Source organism: Mesoplodon mirus (assembly GCF_964341445.2).
Source record: "Mesoplodon mirus genome assembly, chromosome: 5".
Taxonomy (NCBI): domain Eukaryota; kingdom Metazoa; phylum Chordata; class Mammalia; order Artiodactyla; family Ziphiidae; genus Mesoplodon; species Mesoplodon mirus.
In genome coordinates this window covers 79,302,946-79,319,030 of record NC_138980.1, presented here as the reverse complement: position 1 = coordinate 79,319,030, position 16,085 = coordinate 79,302,946, and the positions used below count along the sequence as shown (strand labels likewise).

The 16,085-nt window shown below is 40.2% G+C and overlaps 1 protein-coding gene across 1 annotated transcript in view; it reads left to right on the top strand.

Annotated features, from left to right (window-relative positions):
* The window catches only part of LMNB1 (lamin B1), a 70,955-nt gene that overhangs the window by 42,285 nt on the left and 12,585 nt on the right, over positions 1-16,085 (top strand). Inside the window, exons 7-8 of the mRNA XM_082623111.1 lie at positions 12,951-13,171; positions 14,253-14,478. Of these exons, the coding sequence (XP_082479237.1) occupies positions 12,951-13,171; positions 14,253-14,478 (447 nt within the window). The remainder of the gene's footprint in view (positions 1-12,950; positions 13,172-14,252; positions 14,479-16,085) is intronic.

Sequence of the window (16,085 nt, the reverse complement as noted above, 5' to 3'; positions counted from 1 at the left end):
GGTAGCTACATCTTCTGACTCAGGTCCAGGGCTGTTTCCCTGGTAGTTATGTTCCCATCTTTGCAAGTTTTTTGGTTAACTTCAGGTTAGTGGTTTTTAAAAAATGTTAGGCAGGGCCCTGGAGGTTTTGAGGAGTTCACTCCTTAGGAAATAGGAGAGAAGCACCTCCTTCAGCCAGAATAGTTTTAAATTTCTATCTAAATTTCAGGGGGATGAGGAATGATCCTTTCATCTATTCATTACTGGTATCAGATTTTATGATAAATAATGTATCTTGAGGGATATCTCCTTTGGTTGATAAATTTTAACCTTAAAAAGATCACCAAAAAGAAAAAAACCACATATTTTTCGTACTGTATATCTTAATTGTATTTGTTGTGGTGTCTTAGTTTCTTCATGCTGCATGTTAGGCCATAGAACTTCCTTTTTGTTTAAGTGACTCATGTTAGGGAAGTACTTCTTTAGTTATACTTAAAATTGACATAGCCTTTATTTTTTATTTAAAAATTATTTTAAACATCTTTATTGGAGTATAATTGCTTTACAATGGTGTGTTAGTTTCTGCTTTATAACAAAGTGAATAAGCTATACATATACATATATCCCCATATCTCCTCCCTCTTGCTTCTCCCTCCCACCCTCCCTATCCCACCTCTCTAGGTGGTCACAAAGCACTGAGCTGATCTCCCTGTGCTATGCAGCCGCTTCCCACTAGTTACCTATTTTACATTTGGTAGTATATATAAGTCCATGCCACTCTCTCACTTTGTCCCAGCTTACCCTTCCCCCTCCCCTTGTCCTCAAGTCCATTCGCTATGTCTGCCTCTTTGTTCCTGTCATGCCCCTAGGTTCTTCAGAACTATCTTTTCTTTTTAGATTCCATATATGTGTTAGCATACGGTATTTGTTTTTCTTTTTCTGACTTACTTCACTCTGTATGACGGACTCTACGTCCATCCACCTCACTACAAATAACTCAGTTTTGTTTCTTTTTGTGGCTGAGTAATATTCCATTGTATATATGTGCCACATGTCCTTTATCCATTCATCTGTCAATGGACACTTAGGTTGCTTCCATGTCCTGGCTATTGTAAATAGAGCTGCAATGAACATTGTGGTACATGACTCTTTTTTTTTTTTTAAATTAGTTTCTGTTTTATAACAAAGTGAATCAGTTATACATATACATCTGTTCCCATATCCCTTCCCTCTTGTGTCTCCCTCCCTCCCACCCTCCCTATCCCACCCCTCCAGGCAGTCACAAAGCACCGAGCTGATCTCCCTGTGCTATGCGGCTGCTTCCCACTAGCTATCTACCTTACGTTTGGTAGTGTATATATGTCCATGCCTCTCTCTCGCTTTGTGGCAGCTTACCCTTACCCCTCCCCATATCCTCAAGTCCATTCTCAAGTAGGTCTGTGGCTTTATTCCTGTTTTACCCCTAGGTAAATTCCATATATATGTGTTAGCATACGGTATTTGTCTTTCTCTTTCTGACTTACTTCACTCTGTATGACAGACTCTAGGTCTATCCACCTCATTACAAATAGCTCAATTTCGTTTCTTTTTATGGCTGAGTAATATTCCATTGTATATATGTGCCACATCTTCTTTATCCATTCATCCGATGATGGACACTTAGGTTGTTTCCATCTCCGGGCTATTGTAAATAGAGCTGCAATGAACATTTTGGTACATGTCTCTTTTTGAATTATGGTTTCCTCAGGGTATATGCCCAGTAGTGGGATTGCTGGGTCATATGGTAGTTCTATTTGTAGTTTTTTAAGGAACCTCCATACTGTTCCCCATAGTGGCTGTACCAATTCACATTCCCACCAGCAGTGCAAGAGTGTTCCCTTTTCTCCACACCCTCTCCAGCATTTATTGTTTCTAGATTTTTTGATGATGGCCATTCTGACTGGTGTGAGATGATATCTCATTGTAGTTTTGATTTGCATTTCTCTAATGAGTAAAGATGTTGAGCATCCTTTCATGTGTTTGTTGGCAGTCTGTATATCTTTGGAGAAATGTCTATTTAGGTCTTCTGCCCATTTTTGGATTGGGTTGTTTGTTTTTTTGCTATTGAGCTGCATGAGCTGCTTATAAATTTTGGAGATTAATCCTTTGTCAGTTGCTTCATTTGCAAATATTTTCTCCCATTCTGAGGGTTGTCTGTTGGTCTTCTTTATGGTTTCCTTTGCTGTGCAAAAGCTTTGAAGTTTCATTAGGTCCCATTTGTTTATTTTTGTTTTTATTTCCATTTCTCTGGGACGTGGGTCAAAAAGGATCTTGCTGTGATTTATGTCATAGAGTGTTCTGCCTATGTTTTCCTCTAAGAGTTTCATAGTTTCTGGCCTTACATTTAGGTCTTTAATCCATTTTGAGTTTATTTTTGTATATGGTGTTAGGGAGTGTTCTAATTTCATTCTTTTACATGTAGCTGTCCAGTTTTCCCAGCACCACTTATTGAAGAGGCTGTCTTTTCTCCATTGTATATTCTTGCCTCCTTTATCAAAAATACGGTGACCATATGTGCGTGGGTTTATCTCTGGGCTTTCTATCCTTTTCCATTGATCTGTCTTTCTGTTTTTGTGCCAGTACCATACTGTCTTGATTACTGTAGCTTTGTAGTATAGTCTGAAGTCCGGGAGCCTGATTCCTCCAGCTCTGTTTTTCTTTCTGAAGATTGCTTTGGCTATTTGGGGTCTTTTGTGTTTCCAAACAAATTGCGAAATTTTTGGACCTAGTTCTGTGAAAAATGCCATTGGTAGTTTGATAGGGATTGCATTGAATCTGTAGATTGCTTTGCGTAGTATAGTCATTTTCACAATGTTGATTCTTCCAATCCAAGGACATGGTATATCTCTCCATCTATTTGTATCATCTTTAATTTCTTTCATCAGTGTCTTATAATTTTCTGCATACAGGTCTTTTGTCTCCTTAGGTAGGTTAATTCCTAGGTATTTTATTCTTTTTGTTGCAGTGGTAAATGGGAGTGTTTCCTTAATTTCTCTTTCAGATTTTTCATCATTAGTGTATAGGAATGCAAGAGATTTCTGTGCATTAATTTTGTGTCCTGCTACTTTACCAAATTCATTGATTAGCTCTAGTAGTTTTCTGGTATCATCTTTAGGATTCTTCTCTATGTATAGTATCATGTCATCTGCAAACAGTGACAGCTTTACTTCTTTTCCGATTTGTATTCCTTTTCTTTTTCTTCTCTGATTGTTGTGGGTAAAAGTTCCAAAACTATGTTGAATAATAGTGGTGAGAGTGGGCAACCTTGTCTTGTTCCTGATCTTAGAGGAAATGGTTTCACTTTTTCACCATTGAGAACAATGTTGGCTGTGAGTTTGTCATAAATGGCCTTTATTATGTTGCGGTAAGTTCCCTCTATGCCTACTTTTTGGAGGGTTTTTATCATAAATGGGTGTTGAATTTTGTTAAAAGCTTTTTCTGCATCTATTGAGATGATCTTATGGTTTTTCTCCTTCAGTTTGTTAATAAGGTTTATCACATTGATTTGCGTATATTGAAGAATCCTTGCATTCCTGGAATAAACCCCACTTGATCATGCTGTATGATCCTTTTAATGTGCTGTTGGATTCTGTTTGCTAGTATTTTGTTGAGCATTTTTGCATCTATGTTCATCAGTGATATTGGCCTGTAGTTTTCTTTCTTTGTGACATCTTTGTCTGGTTTTGGTATTAGGGTGATGGTTGCCTTGTAGAATGAATTTAGGAGTGTTCCTCCCTCTGCTGTATTTTGGAAGAGTTTGAGACGAATAGGTGCTCTTCTCTAAATGTATGATAGAATTTGCCTGTGAAGCCGTCTGGTCCTGGGCTTTTCTTTGTTGGAAGATTTTTAATCACAGTCTCAATTTCAGTGCCTGTGATTGGTCTGTTTAAAATTTTCTATTTCTTCCTGGTTCAGTCTCGGAAGGTTGTGCTTTTCTAAGAATTTGTCCATTTCTTCCAGGTTGTCCATTTTATTGGCATATAGTTGCTTGTAGTAATCTCTCATGATCCTTTGTATTTCTGCAGTGTCAGTTGTTACTTCACCTTTTTCATTTCTAATTGTACTGATTTGAGTCTTCTCCCTTTTTTTCTTCATGAGTCTGGCTAATGGTTTATCAATTTTGTTTATCTTCTCAAAGAACCAGCCTTTAGTTTCATTGATCTTTTCTATTGTGTCCTTCATTTCTTTTTCATTTATTTCTGATCTGGTCTTTATGATTTCTTTCCTTCTGCTAACTTGGGGATGTTTTTGTTCTTTCTCTAATTGCTTTAGGTGTAAGGTTAGGTTGTGTATTTGAGATGTTTGTTGTTTTTTGCAGTAGGATTTTGTTGCTATAAACTTCCCTCTTAGAACTGCTTTTGCTGCATCCCATAGGTTTTGGGTCATTGCGTTTTCATTGTCATTAGTTTCTAGGTATTTTTTCATTTCCTCTTTGATTTCTTCAGTGATCTCTTGCTTAGGTAGTAGTGTATTGTTTAGCCTAAATGTGTTTGTATTTTTTACAGATTTTTTCCTGTAATTGATATCTAGTCTCATAACGTTGTGGTCGGAAAAGATACTTGATATGATTTCAGTTTTCTTAAATTTACCAAGGCTTGATTTGTGACCCAAGATGTGATCTATCCTGGAGAATGTTCCATGAGCACTTGAGAAGAAAATATATTCTGTTGTTTTTGTATGGCATGTCCTATAAATATCAGTTAAGTCCATCTTGTTTAATGTATCATTTAAAGCTTGTGTTTCCTTATTTATTTTCATTTTGGATGACCTGTCCATTGGTGAAAGTGGGGTGTTGAAGTCCCCTACTATGATGGTGTTATTGTCTATTTCCCCTTTTATGGCTGTTAGCATTTGCCTTATGTACTGAGGTGCTCCTATGTTGAGTGCATAAATATTTACAATTGTTATATCTTCTTCTTGGATTGATCCCCTTGATCATTATGTAGTGTCCTTCTTTGTCTCTTTTTATTTTTTATTTTTTTTATTTTATTTTATTTTTTTTTTTTTTTTGCTGTACGCGGGCCTCTCACTGCTGTGGCCTCTCCCGTTGCGGAGCACAGGCTCCAGACACACAGGCTCCGCGGCCATGGCTCGCGGGCCCAGCCGCTCCGCGGCATGTGGGATCTTCCGGGATCAGGGCACGAACCCGTGTCCCCTGCATCGGCAGGCGGACTCTCAACCACTGCGCCACCAGGGAAGCCCCTTTGTCTCTTTTTAAAGTCTAATTTGTCTGATACGGGAATTGCTACTCCAGCTTTCTTTTGATTTCCATTTGCATGGAATGTATTTTTCCATCCCCTCACTTTCAGTCTGCATGTGTTACTAGGTCTGAAGTGGGTTTCTTGTAGACAGCATATATACGGGTCTTGTTTTTGTATCCATTCAGCTAGTCTATGTCTTTTGGTTGGAGCTTTTTTTTTTTTTTTGCGGTACACGGGCCTCTCACTGTTGTGGCCTCTCCCGTTGCGGAGCACAGGCTTTGGTCGCGCAGGCTCAGCGGCCATGGCTCATGGGCCTAGCCGCTCCGTGGCACGTGGGATCTTCCCGGACCGGGGCACGAACCCGTGTCCCCTGCATCGGCAGGCAGACTCTCAACCACTGCGCCACCAGGGAAGCCCTGGTTGGAGCATTTAATCCATTTGCATTTAAGGTAATTATCGATATGTATGTTCCCATTACCATTTTCTTAATTATTTTGGGTTTGTTATTGTAGGTCTTTTCCTTCTTTTGTATTTCCTGCCTAGAGTAGTTCCTTTAGCATTTGTGGTAAAGCTGGTTTGGTGGTGCTGAATTCTCTTAGCTTTTGCTTGTCTGTAAAGATTTTAATTTCTCTGTCGAATCTGAATGAGATCCTTGCTGGGTAGAGTAATCTTGGTTGTACGTTTTTCCCTTTCATCTCTTTAAATATGTCCTGCCACTCCCTTCTGGCTTACAGAGTTTCTGCTGAAAGATCAGCTGTAACCTTATGGGGATTCCCTTGTATGTTATTTGTTGCTGTCCCCTTGCTGCTTTTAATATTTTTTCTTTGTATTTAATTTTTGATAATTTGATTAATATGTGTCTTGGCGTGTTTCTCCTTGGATTTATTCTGTATGGGACTCTCTGCACTTCCTGGACTTGATTCACTATTTCCTTTCCCATGTTAGGGAAGTTTTCAACTACAGTCTCTTCAAATATTTTCTCAGTCCCTTTCTTTTTCTCTTCTTTTTCTGGGACCCCAGTAATTCAAATGTTGGTGCGTTTAATGTTGTACCAGAGGTCTCTAAGACTGTCCTCAATTCTTTTCATTCTTTTTACTTTATTCTGCTCTGCGGTAGTTATTTCCACTATTTTGTCTTCCAGGTCCATTATCCGTTCTTCTGCCTCAGTTATTCTTCTATTGATTTCCTTCTAGAGAATTTTTAATTTCATTTATTGTGTTGTTCATCATTCTTTGTTTTGCTCTTTAGTTTTTCTAGGTCTTTGTTAAACATTTTTTGTGTTTTCTCCATTCTATTTCTAAGATTTTGGATCATCTTTACTATCATTCGTCTGAATTCTTTTTCAGGTAGACTGCCTATTTCCTCTTCATTTGTTGGGTCTGGTGGGTTTTCATCTTGCTCCTTCATCTACTGTGTATTTCTGTCTTCTCATTTTGCTTAACTTACTGTGTTTGGGGTCTCCTTTTTACAGGCTGCAGGCTCGTAGTTCCCGTTGTTTTTGGTGTCTGTCCCCAGTGGCTAAAGTTGGTTCAGTGGGTTGTGCAGGCTTCCTGGTGGAGGGGATTAGTGCCTGTGTTCTGGTGGATGAGGCTGGATTTTGTCTTTCTGGTGGGCAGGACCACATCCAGTGGTGTGTTTTGGTGTGTCTGTGAACTTATTTTGATTTTAGGCAGCCTCTCTGCTAATGGGTGGGGTTGTGTTCCTGTCATGCTAGTTGTTTGGCATAGGGTGTCCATCACTGGAGCTTGCTGGTCGTTGAGTGGAGCTGGGTCTTAGCGCTGAGTTGGTGATCTCTGGGAGAGTTTTTGCTGTTTGATATTACGTGGAGCCGGGAGGTCTTTGGTGGACCAGTGTCCTGAACTTGGCTCTCCCACCTCAGAGGCAAAGGCCTGACACCTGGCTGGAACACCAGGACCCTGTCAGCCACATGGCTCAGAGGAAAAGGGAGAAAAAAGGAAAGAAAGAGAAAGTGGCAGGGGGTGGTGGTGGTGGTGTGATGAACTGGGGGATTGGGATTGACATATATACAGTAATACGTATAAAATGGATAGCTAAGAAGAACCTGCTTTATAAAAAAATAAATAAAATTCAAAAATTCTAAAAAAAGAAAGATAAAATAGTTATTAAAATAAAAAATAAAAATTAAAAATAAAATAAAATTAAAAAGTAATTAAAAAAAAGAAAGTAGAGAGCAACCAAACCAAAAAACAAATCCACCAATGATAACAAGCGTTAAAAACTATACTAATGAAAAAAACAAAAAACAGAAAAAACAGACAGAACTCTAGGACAAATGGTAAAAGCAAAGCTGTACAAAATCTCACAAAGAAGCATACACATACACATTCAGCAAAAGAGAAAAAGGAAAAAATTGTATATATCTATATATAAAAAAAAGGAAGAAAGCAACCAAATCAATAAACAAATCTACCAAAGATAATAAACTCTAATTAGTAAACTTAGATAAACGTAAAACCAGAAACAAATGAGATGCAGAAAGCAAACCCCAAGTCTACAGTTGCTCCTGATGTCCACCACCTCAGTTTTGGATGATTTGTTGTCTATTCAGGTATTCCACAGATGCAGGGTACAACAAGTTGATTGTGGAGATTCAATCCACTGCTCATGACGCTTCTGGGGGAAATTTCCCTTTCTCTTCTTTGTTCGCATAGCTCCTGGGGTTCAGCTTTGGAGTTGCCCCCGCCTCTGCGTGTAGGTCACCTGAGGGTGTCTGTTCTTTGCTCAGACAGGACAGGGTTAAAGTAGTAGCTGATTAGGGGGCTCTGGGTCACTCAGGCCGGGAGGGGGGAGGGGTCGACGGATGCGGGGCGAGCCTGCGGCAGCAGAGGCCAGCATGACATTGCAGCAGCCTGAGGCGCGCCGTGTGTTCTCCTGGGGAAGTTGTCCCTGGATCTCGGGACCCTGGCAGTGGCGGGCTGCACAGGCTCTCTGGAGGGGAGGTGTGGATAGTGACCTGCACTTGCACACAGGCTTCTTGGTGGCTACAGCAGCAGCCTTAGCGTTTCATGCCCGTCTGTGGTGTCCACGCTGATAGCCGTGGCTCGCGCCCATCTCTGGAGCTTGTTCAGGTGGTGCCCTGAATCCCCTCTCCTCACATACCCTGAAACAATAGTCCCTTGCCTCTTAGGCAGGTCCAGCCTTTTTCCCGGACTCCCTCCCGGCTAGCTGTGGCACACTAGCCCCCTTCAGGCTGTGTTCACGCAGCCAACCCCAGTCCTCTCCTTGGGATCTGACCTCTGAAGTCCGAGCCTCAGCTCCCAGACCCCGCCTGCCCTGGCCGGTGAGCAGACGAGCCTCTCAGGCTGGTGAGTGCTGGTCAGCACTGATCCTCTGTATGGGAATCTCTCCGCTTTGCCCTCTGCACCCCTTTTGCTGAGCTCTCTTCCGTGGCTCCAAAGCTTCCCCCCTGACCCACCCCCCCCCCACTCCCCCAGTGAAGGGGCCTCCTAGTGTGTGGAAACTTTTCCTCCTTCACAGCTCCCTCCCAGAGGTGTAGGTCCTGTCCATGTTCTTTTGTCTCTGTTTTTTCTTTTTTCTTTTGCCCTACCCAGGTATGTGGGGAGTTTCTTGCCTTTTGGGAAGTCTGAGGTCTTCTGCCAGTGTTCAGTAGGTGTTCTGTAGGAGTTGTTCCACATGTAGATGTATTTCTGATGTATTTGTGGGGAGGAAGGTGATCTCCACGTCTTGCTCCTCTGCCATCTTGAAGACCTTCCTGACATAGCCTTTAAAATGCTGACTTAGAGGGGCTTCCCTGGTAGCACAGTGGTTGAGAGTCTGCCTGCCGACGCAGGGGACGCGGGTTCGTGCCCTGGTCTGGGAGGCCCCCACATGCCACAGGGTGGCTGGGCCCGTGAGCCATGGCCACTGAGCCTGTGCGTCCAGAGCCTGTGCTCCGCAACGGGAGAGGCCACAACAGTGAGAGGCCCGCGTACCACAAATAAATAAATAAATAAATAAAATGCTGACTTAGAAAATATTTTTAAAGATTTATATATGATAGTGTTATTATGTTTTGGAATTAGGAGTTTCATATATTGCTTATAGCATTTCTTTCATTTCTATCTAGATATTTGACTTTGGCCAAATTAATTGGTTGGTCAGAGACTGAGTGGCCAAAGTGTCTCCAGTGGCACTTTAAAATTACCTCTACTTTTTGTTTTTCTAACACCCGAACTCTGGAAACTTCTGTTGCAGCTAGATCATAATAAACTGGTACAATTATGTTACATACTTTAAAACAAAGAAAACCCAAGACCATTAGAAACCAGTTAGTAGAATATTAACTCTATCTGCCTGTAGAGTTACAGGCAGAATCTTAACGGATAGTTTAGTTAGACCTCTTCATTTTCCTAACGTGGATACCAGTTTAGTGAGGTATGTTACAGTTAATGGCAGAATCAGGAAGAAGAATCTAGGTCTGTCTCTCATGTTGTGTTCTTTATATTTCACTACAAAGCAGGTGTAGAGCAGCTATTTAAACTACATTTAACTATTTCTATTTAAAATACAAAACGACTCAGTAACTTTAAAACTTATTTATACCTAGATTGTGATTTTTTCCCTCTTAAAGAACTCTATAACATCAAAGGTGGACAAATAGAGACATTTTGGTGTTTACAAATTGAGGCTCAGAAGTTAAGTCTGAATCTTGGGTGGTTTATGTTCCTTTAGATTCTACCTTGTTGCCTATCTGTTTCTCCCACATGGGAGATAAAAGTGAAGAGATTGATTGAAGAGGAGACGTTTTATTTATTTTTTGGCCACACCACGTGGCCTGCGGGATGTTAGTTCCCCGACCAGGGATCGAACCCGTGCCCCCTGCAGTGAAGTGAGGAATCCTAACCACTGGACCGCCAGGGAGTTCCCAGAGAGGACACATTTTACACTTCTTATATTTTCTTCCTCCAAAAAAAATAATAAGCCTGAGAGGGAGAAAAAATGGATTTCTCAGTTTATAGCCTGGTTTTTTGCAAATGCAGTTAAATGCAAGTTCTCTGAGGCAGGATTTTGTTTAGTATCACTCTTGAGATGAATGCCTGCATCTGATATAGAATGTCTCTGGATTTTAATAAATTGATTGGTTGATTTTTTTTTTAATTAAAAAAATTTTTTTGGCTGTGTTGGGTCTTCGTTGCTGCGCATGGGCTTTCTCTAGTTGCAGTGAGCGGCGGCTACTCTTCGTTGCAGTGTGCAGGCTTCCCAATGTGCTGGCTTCTCATGTTGCAGAGCATGGTTTCTAGGCACGTGGGCTTCAGTAGCTGCAGCATGAGGACCCTAGAGCGTGCTGTCTTCAGTAGTTGCGGCACGTGGGTTCTAGGGTGCACTGGCTTCAGTAGTTGTGGTGAGTGGGCTCTAGAGCACAGGCTCAGTAGTTGTGGTGCATGGGCTTAGTTGCTCCGTGGCATATGGGATCTTCCCCGACCAGGGATCGAAGTCCCCTGCATTGGCAGGTGGATTTTTAACCACTGCGCCACCAGGGAAGTCCCTGGTTGATTATTTTTTAAATAACCTTTTTAATTTGGCATAATTGTAGATTTACAGAAAAGTTAGAAAGCTGGTACAGACAGTTCCCTTATCTCCCTCCCTGAGTTTTCCCCCATTGTTAGCATCTTAGGTGACTGTGGTTCATTTGTCAAAACTAAGACACTGACATTGGTACATTACTATCAACTAGACTCTAGGCTGTTTGGATTTTACCAGATTTTCTATTACTGTAGTTTTTGTGTTTTAGGATACCACAGGTCTCTGTAAGTCTCCTCTGGTCTATGACAGTTTCTTAGGCTTTCTTTGTTTTTCATGACCTTGGAAGTCTTGAGAACTGTCCAGGTGTCCTGTAGGCTGTCCCCCAATCTAAGTTTGTCTGGTGCTTTTCTCATGATCAGCCTGGGGTTATGGATTTTAAGTGCCCTTCTTGTTATTGTTACATCATATCAGGGATTACGTGACATACACACAACGTCACTGGTGATGTTAACCATCATCACTGATTAAGACAGTGTTTGCCAGGTTTCTCCACTGTTAAGTTACTATTTTTGCCTTTCCATACTCTGTTCTTGGGAAGCAAGTCACTAAGTCCATCCCACTCTCAAGGGTAAAGGGCAGGAATTTAGCTCCACATCCTGAAGAAAGTATTTACCTTTATTAAATGGAATTCTTTTGTAAAGATTCATCTTTTTTCCCCTCTATTTGTATATTTATTTATTCATTCATTTGTTTATATCAGTATGGACTCATGGAAATGTTTTTATAAAATGCTTTTTAATATAATATCGAATACTACATTGTTTTATTGGCTCAGATTGTTCTAGCTTTGGCTATAAGGAGTTCTGTCTGATTGGCTACCATGTTCCCCCTTTTTTTGAGCACTTCTTTACTTTCTGGTTCTATAAGATGCTCTAGGCTCATCTTGTATTTTCCCTGCCCCAGCACTAGAATCAGCTATTTCTGCAAGTAGCCCTGGTTCTTTTTATTGGAGAGGCATCTAGAAATTAAGATCTGGGCACTGAGTATGCTCAGTGGTATTGGGGTATCATTGTTTCTAGGCCTGCTTATGGGCAGAGCTAGGTAATAAATGTGTATATGCTAACCCATGTTTACACATTTATCTGTAATTGTATCTCTGTCCACTTGTGTTTATATTAAGGTAACCAAGAGTTTATACATATGTCTCTGACTCTAACCCTGTACCACTGGGTTCACTTTAGGCTTTCTTCCTTGCTTACCTGTAACTGCTCTCTGAGAGTAAGAAACCTGGTTTCTGCCATCCCGTTTACTTACTTGTCCAGCCCCAGTATACATGCAAAGTAATTTCAAATTTTTTAATCTGTACCCCTGTGAGAAATAAATTCACTAACCTGGAGTGTAGTGTTTCTGCATAACATAGAGCTGCTTTTTATCTTTAGCCTTCTAGATTTAACTTTTGCACAGTATGTGCCCTTTCTCTCCTGCTTTGATGTGCAGGTACTTGTGATTTAAGGGCCTAAGCTATACATCAGTCTTTCTGAGTTGATTACCTTTGTTATTTTCTGAGGTTATGGAGATGAATTCTGTCTTGGAGAAATACAGATGAATAATTACCTAGTGAACCACAGGGTTTCTAAGATGAACCTTCTGGTATAGGATGTGTGATTTTTCATTTTTTTAATACCAAATATGAAGTTTCTATGTTTACAATAATATTTGCAGACTACCATATATCATATAGTCTTTGCATGCTGATTGAGTGTGGGAAGGAACAACAGTTCTAAAGTGGTAACCGGAATCGCTTTTCTTCAGTTTCTGAACAGTTCCGGCAGTTCTCCAAAAGATACTAGGTTCCTTTTGTCAATGAGTTTTCTATCTTTTAATTCTTTACTTTTGTTACTTTATACTTTTGAGCTAAATGGTTTGCAGGGGAGCCAGACTTGACTTTTACTAAAACCACAGCTTATAATTTTGTTTTATTTGGTCAAGTAAAGAAAAATTGTATGTACATTTATGACACATTTGATGAATATATCTTTTTCTAGCCTTTTTATAAGATAAAACTTTCCCGAGGGCTGTATTTTGTATTGGAGAAATTTTGGTTTTTAATTTCTTAAAATAAAAATTTTCTTGGATTCTGGTGTCAGAGATTGGATTTGTTCCAGTCCAGGAAATAGTTTAGAATAGCTGCCTTGTGCTAATGTTGGAATGTTCCTAGAAAGTAAATGTGTTCCCTTGAATCTTAAGTCTAGAGCATGTTTGGAGAGGATTCAAGAGTTGGAGGACTTACTTGCTAAAGAAAGAGACAACTCTCGCCGCATGCTGTCTGACAAAGAGAGAGAGATGGCGGAAATACGGGATCAGATGCAGCAACAGCTGAATGATTATGAACAACTTCTTGATGTAAAGTTAGCCCTGGACATGGAAATCAGTGCGTACAGGAAGCTCTTAGAAGGCGAAGAAGAGAGGTGAGTAACTTAGTTGTCACCCTACCTCATAGTCTGCTTTTTGCCCCCACCCTTTCTATTTAAAGAAAAGTAAATAGTTTTTTTTTTTTAACAATTAAGGCAACTTTAAATATTTTCTTGTTTTTTTAATACCTAGCTGTAGAGATAGGTAATAATAGATCATACTTTTATCTCAACAATAGAACATGTTCAAGCAGTCTTATTATTTTAAATGCTGAACTCTGTCAGAATAGAGTTGAACTGTGTCAGGATAGAGTCTTTCCTTTGAGATTTAAAATGTTTTGATAATTTAATATGTTGCAAAATATCCGATTTGCTGAAAGAGACTTTATACTTATTTTTCAAATCTGGTTAGTGTATTAATCCTTTTATACCTTTTCTGAGAATAAAGTTCCAAAGGGAAAGTGTCTGATTTAGAATAAAAGCCATTTACTTTCAGTATTGTATACATTGTTATTGTAATTTTATAAAAAGAAAATGCAGGTATGAAAAACTTAAGGAAAGTATGCTAAATGTAACAGGGGTTGTGGTAGGGTGGTGGTAGATGACATGCTCACCCCAATGTCCTCCCCTCATCTCCCCACCCCCTGGTTTTCCAAACTTCCTGCATTATGGTTATAGTCTATTCCTACCTAAAACATTCAAATAATACTTTTTTAAAAAGAAAAAAAAATATTATGACAGTGGGCATTGTAGCACAAATAAGTTTCTCTTCGTTAAGATGTATGTTGGGGCTTCCCTGGTGGCACAGTGGTTGGGAGTCCACCTGCCGATGCAGGGGACACGGGTTCGTGCTCCGGTCCGGGAGGATCCCACATGCCGCGGAGCGGCTGGGTCCGTGAGCCGTGGCCGCTGAGCCTGTGCATCCGGAGCCTGTGCTCCACAACGGGAGAGGCCACAATGGTGAGAGGCCCGCGTACCGCAAAAAAAAAAAAAAAAAAAAAATGTATGTTGGCTTTGTCTAACAGATTGTCATTAATGTTTTGCTTTAGTAATGCATGTGCAGGATATTAATATCCTTTTTTTAAGGTAGGAAGGGCATCTGTGTTTCATAATTGGAATGTTTTATTCTTCCGTGTAGATTGAAGCTCTCTCCGAGCCCTTCTTCCCGTGTGACAGTATCACGCGCATCCTCGAGTCGCAGCGTGCGTACGACCAGAGGGAAGCGGAAGAGAGTGGACGTGGAAGAATCTGAGGCCAGCAGTAGTGTCAGCATCTCTCATTCTGCCTCAGCCACTGGGAATGTCTGCATTGAAGAGATAGATGTTGATGGGAAATTTATCCGCTTGAAGAACACTTCCGAACAGGTGGAAACACAGACCCCTTTTTGTCCAGCGTGGCTTTGCTGATTGGTGTCTTGCAATTGTAATAACTTCTCAGCCTTTATTTGGATTCAGTCTTTGTGGAATAAAAGTTTCCCTCTCCTTTTTAACCTAAATTCATGAAGTGTAGTATAAATTTAAATAGGAGGAGGAAGAGGGATGGTGTGCTTAGTAGTTTAAAGATTTTATTCTTTAGCTCTTCTTTAGAGAGCCAGGGCTTTTTTTCACATCTGGTCATTTTGTCACCATGGCCTTCCTAAGGATGAATTAATATTCCCTGTCCTACCTAGCCAGATTTGTGAAGAAGTTAGATTATGGGTATAGATGCTAAATATTCTTTCCCAGCTGTTAATTTTATGGAAGGAAGGAAATACGAGCCCAGACTCGGACACGTGTAGGGAGTGTTTTTCTCTCTAAATAAATGAATGAATAGTACTGATTTAATTTATATCAAGACTAGTATGAAGCCCTATCTTGAAATTATTTGTTTAAAAGTAAACATAAAATATTCATAGCAAGGAATTCTGAACTTTTGTGCTGGGGCTTTTGAGAGCTCAGTAGTGGAGGTCTTGGGAAGACCCTGGCTAGGCATCATTGAGCTGGGGTCGTGAAGGGGTATCAGGTGATGCCAGAGGAAGGCAGGTCTGGGGTGTAGTGGGGATGCAGTGGGATGGATGTCACTTCCAGAAGCACGTTCAGGATTTGTAAAATGTTTGTAAAACCACTCCTTTTCTCACCAAAGCTATTGAAACTATCTTGCATGTGGTTGAATAAATACTTTGGATGGGCAAAGGAGCTTTAGCAGTCCTGATATGGAAGAGCATAGGTTCTAAGCCCTCTTAGTCACAACTTTAGAAACTAAAGAACAGAGTAGCCTCTGCTACTCCATTGCAGTAGTTTGGCTGTTTTTCAAAAGGCATTGCTGTGCTTTGTGGAGCTATTCTGGAGCTGGCTGTCAGCCTTGTTTACTCCTGTCTTTGAGTTAGAGATGGATATAAATAAATTAATTCAGCTAATTGCCTTAATACCCTGCACTGTTCCTCAGGACAGTCAGGCAGCTCTGGGCAGCCTGCAGGCTAGCATTGATAGCCAGTGCTTGGGACTGGCTCATTATGTCATTGACCCATTTTTGATGGGTCAGTGCTTTAATGTAAGAGTTAAATATGGGCAGAAGTGGTACAGATGAAGAAGAAAAAGGACATATTTTCTTCCTTCTCTTTCCAAGCTTTATGTGTGTATATTTTAAAAGCTTAAAGCAATCAAAAATTAGATGTTTATAATGGTGGTTATGAAGCTAGATAGTGTTGTAAATTTAAATTATATACCTGTTCTAGCATTGAACATCACCATTTAATTTGGTTCACATCCCTTTTCTTGCAGTTTTGTCCTCTTTAAAATTAAACACCTTAATAATTAAAACTGCAGCATTGTCAAAGTTTCTGTTTTGCTGAATGACAAAACCATGTTTTCTTTTCATAGTAGGAAAATATGAACCATGGGAAGACAGTCATAAAGTTGTCTTAGTTTAACTGCCTATGGATTGATTTATTTGATTATTCCATAGCTTTCTGTATATTTTAAGTGACCTTGTT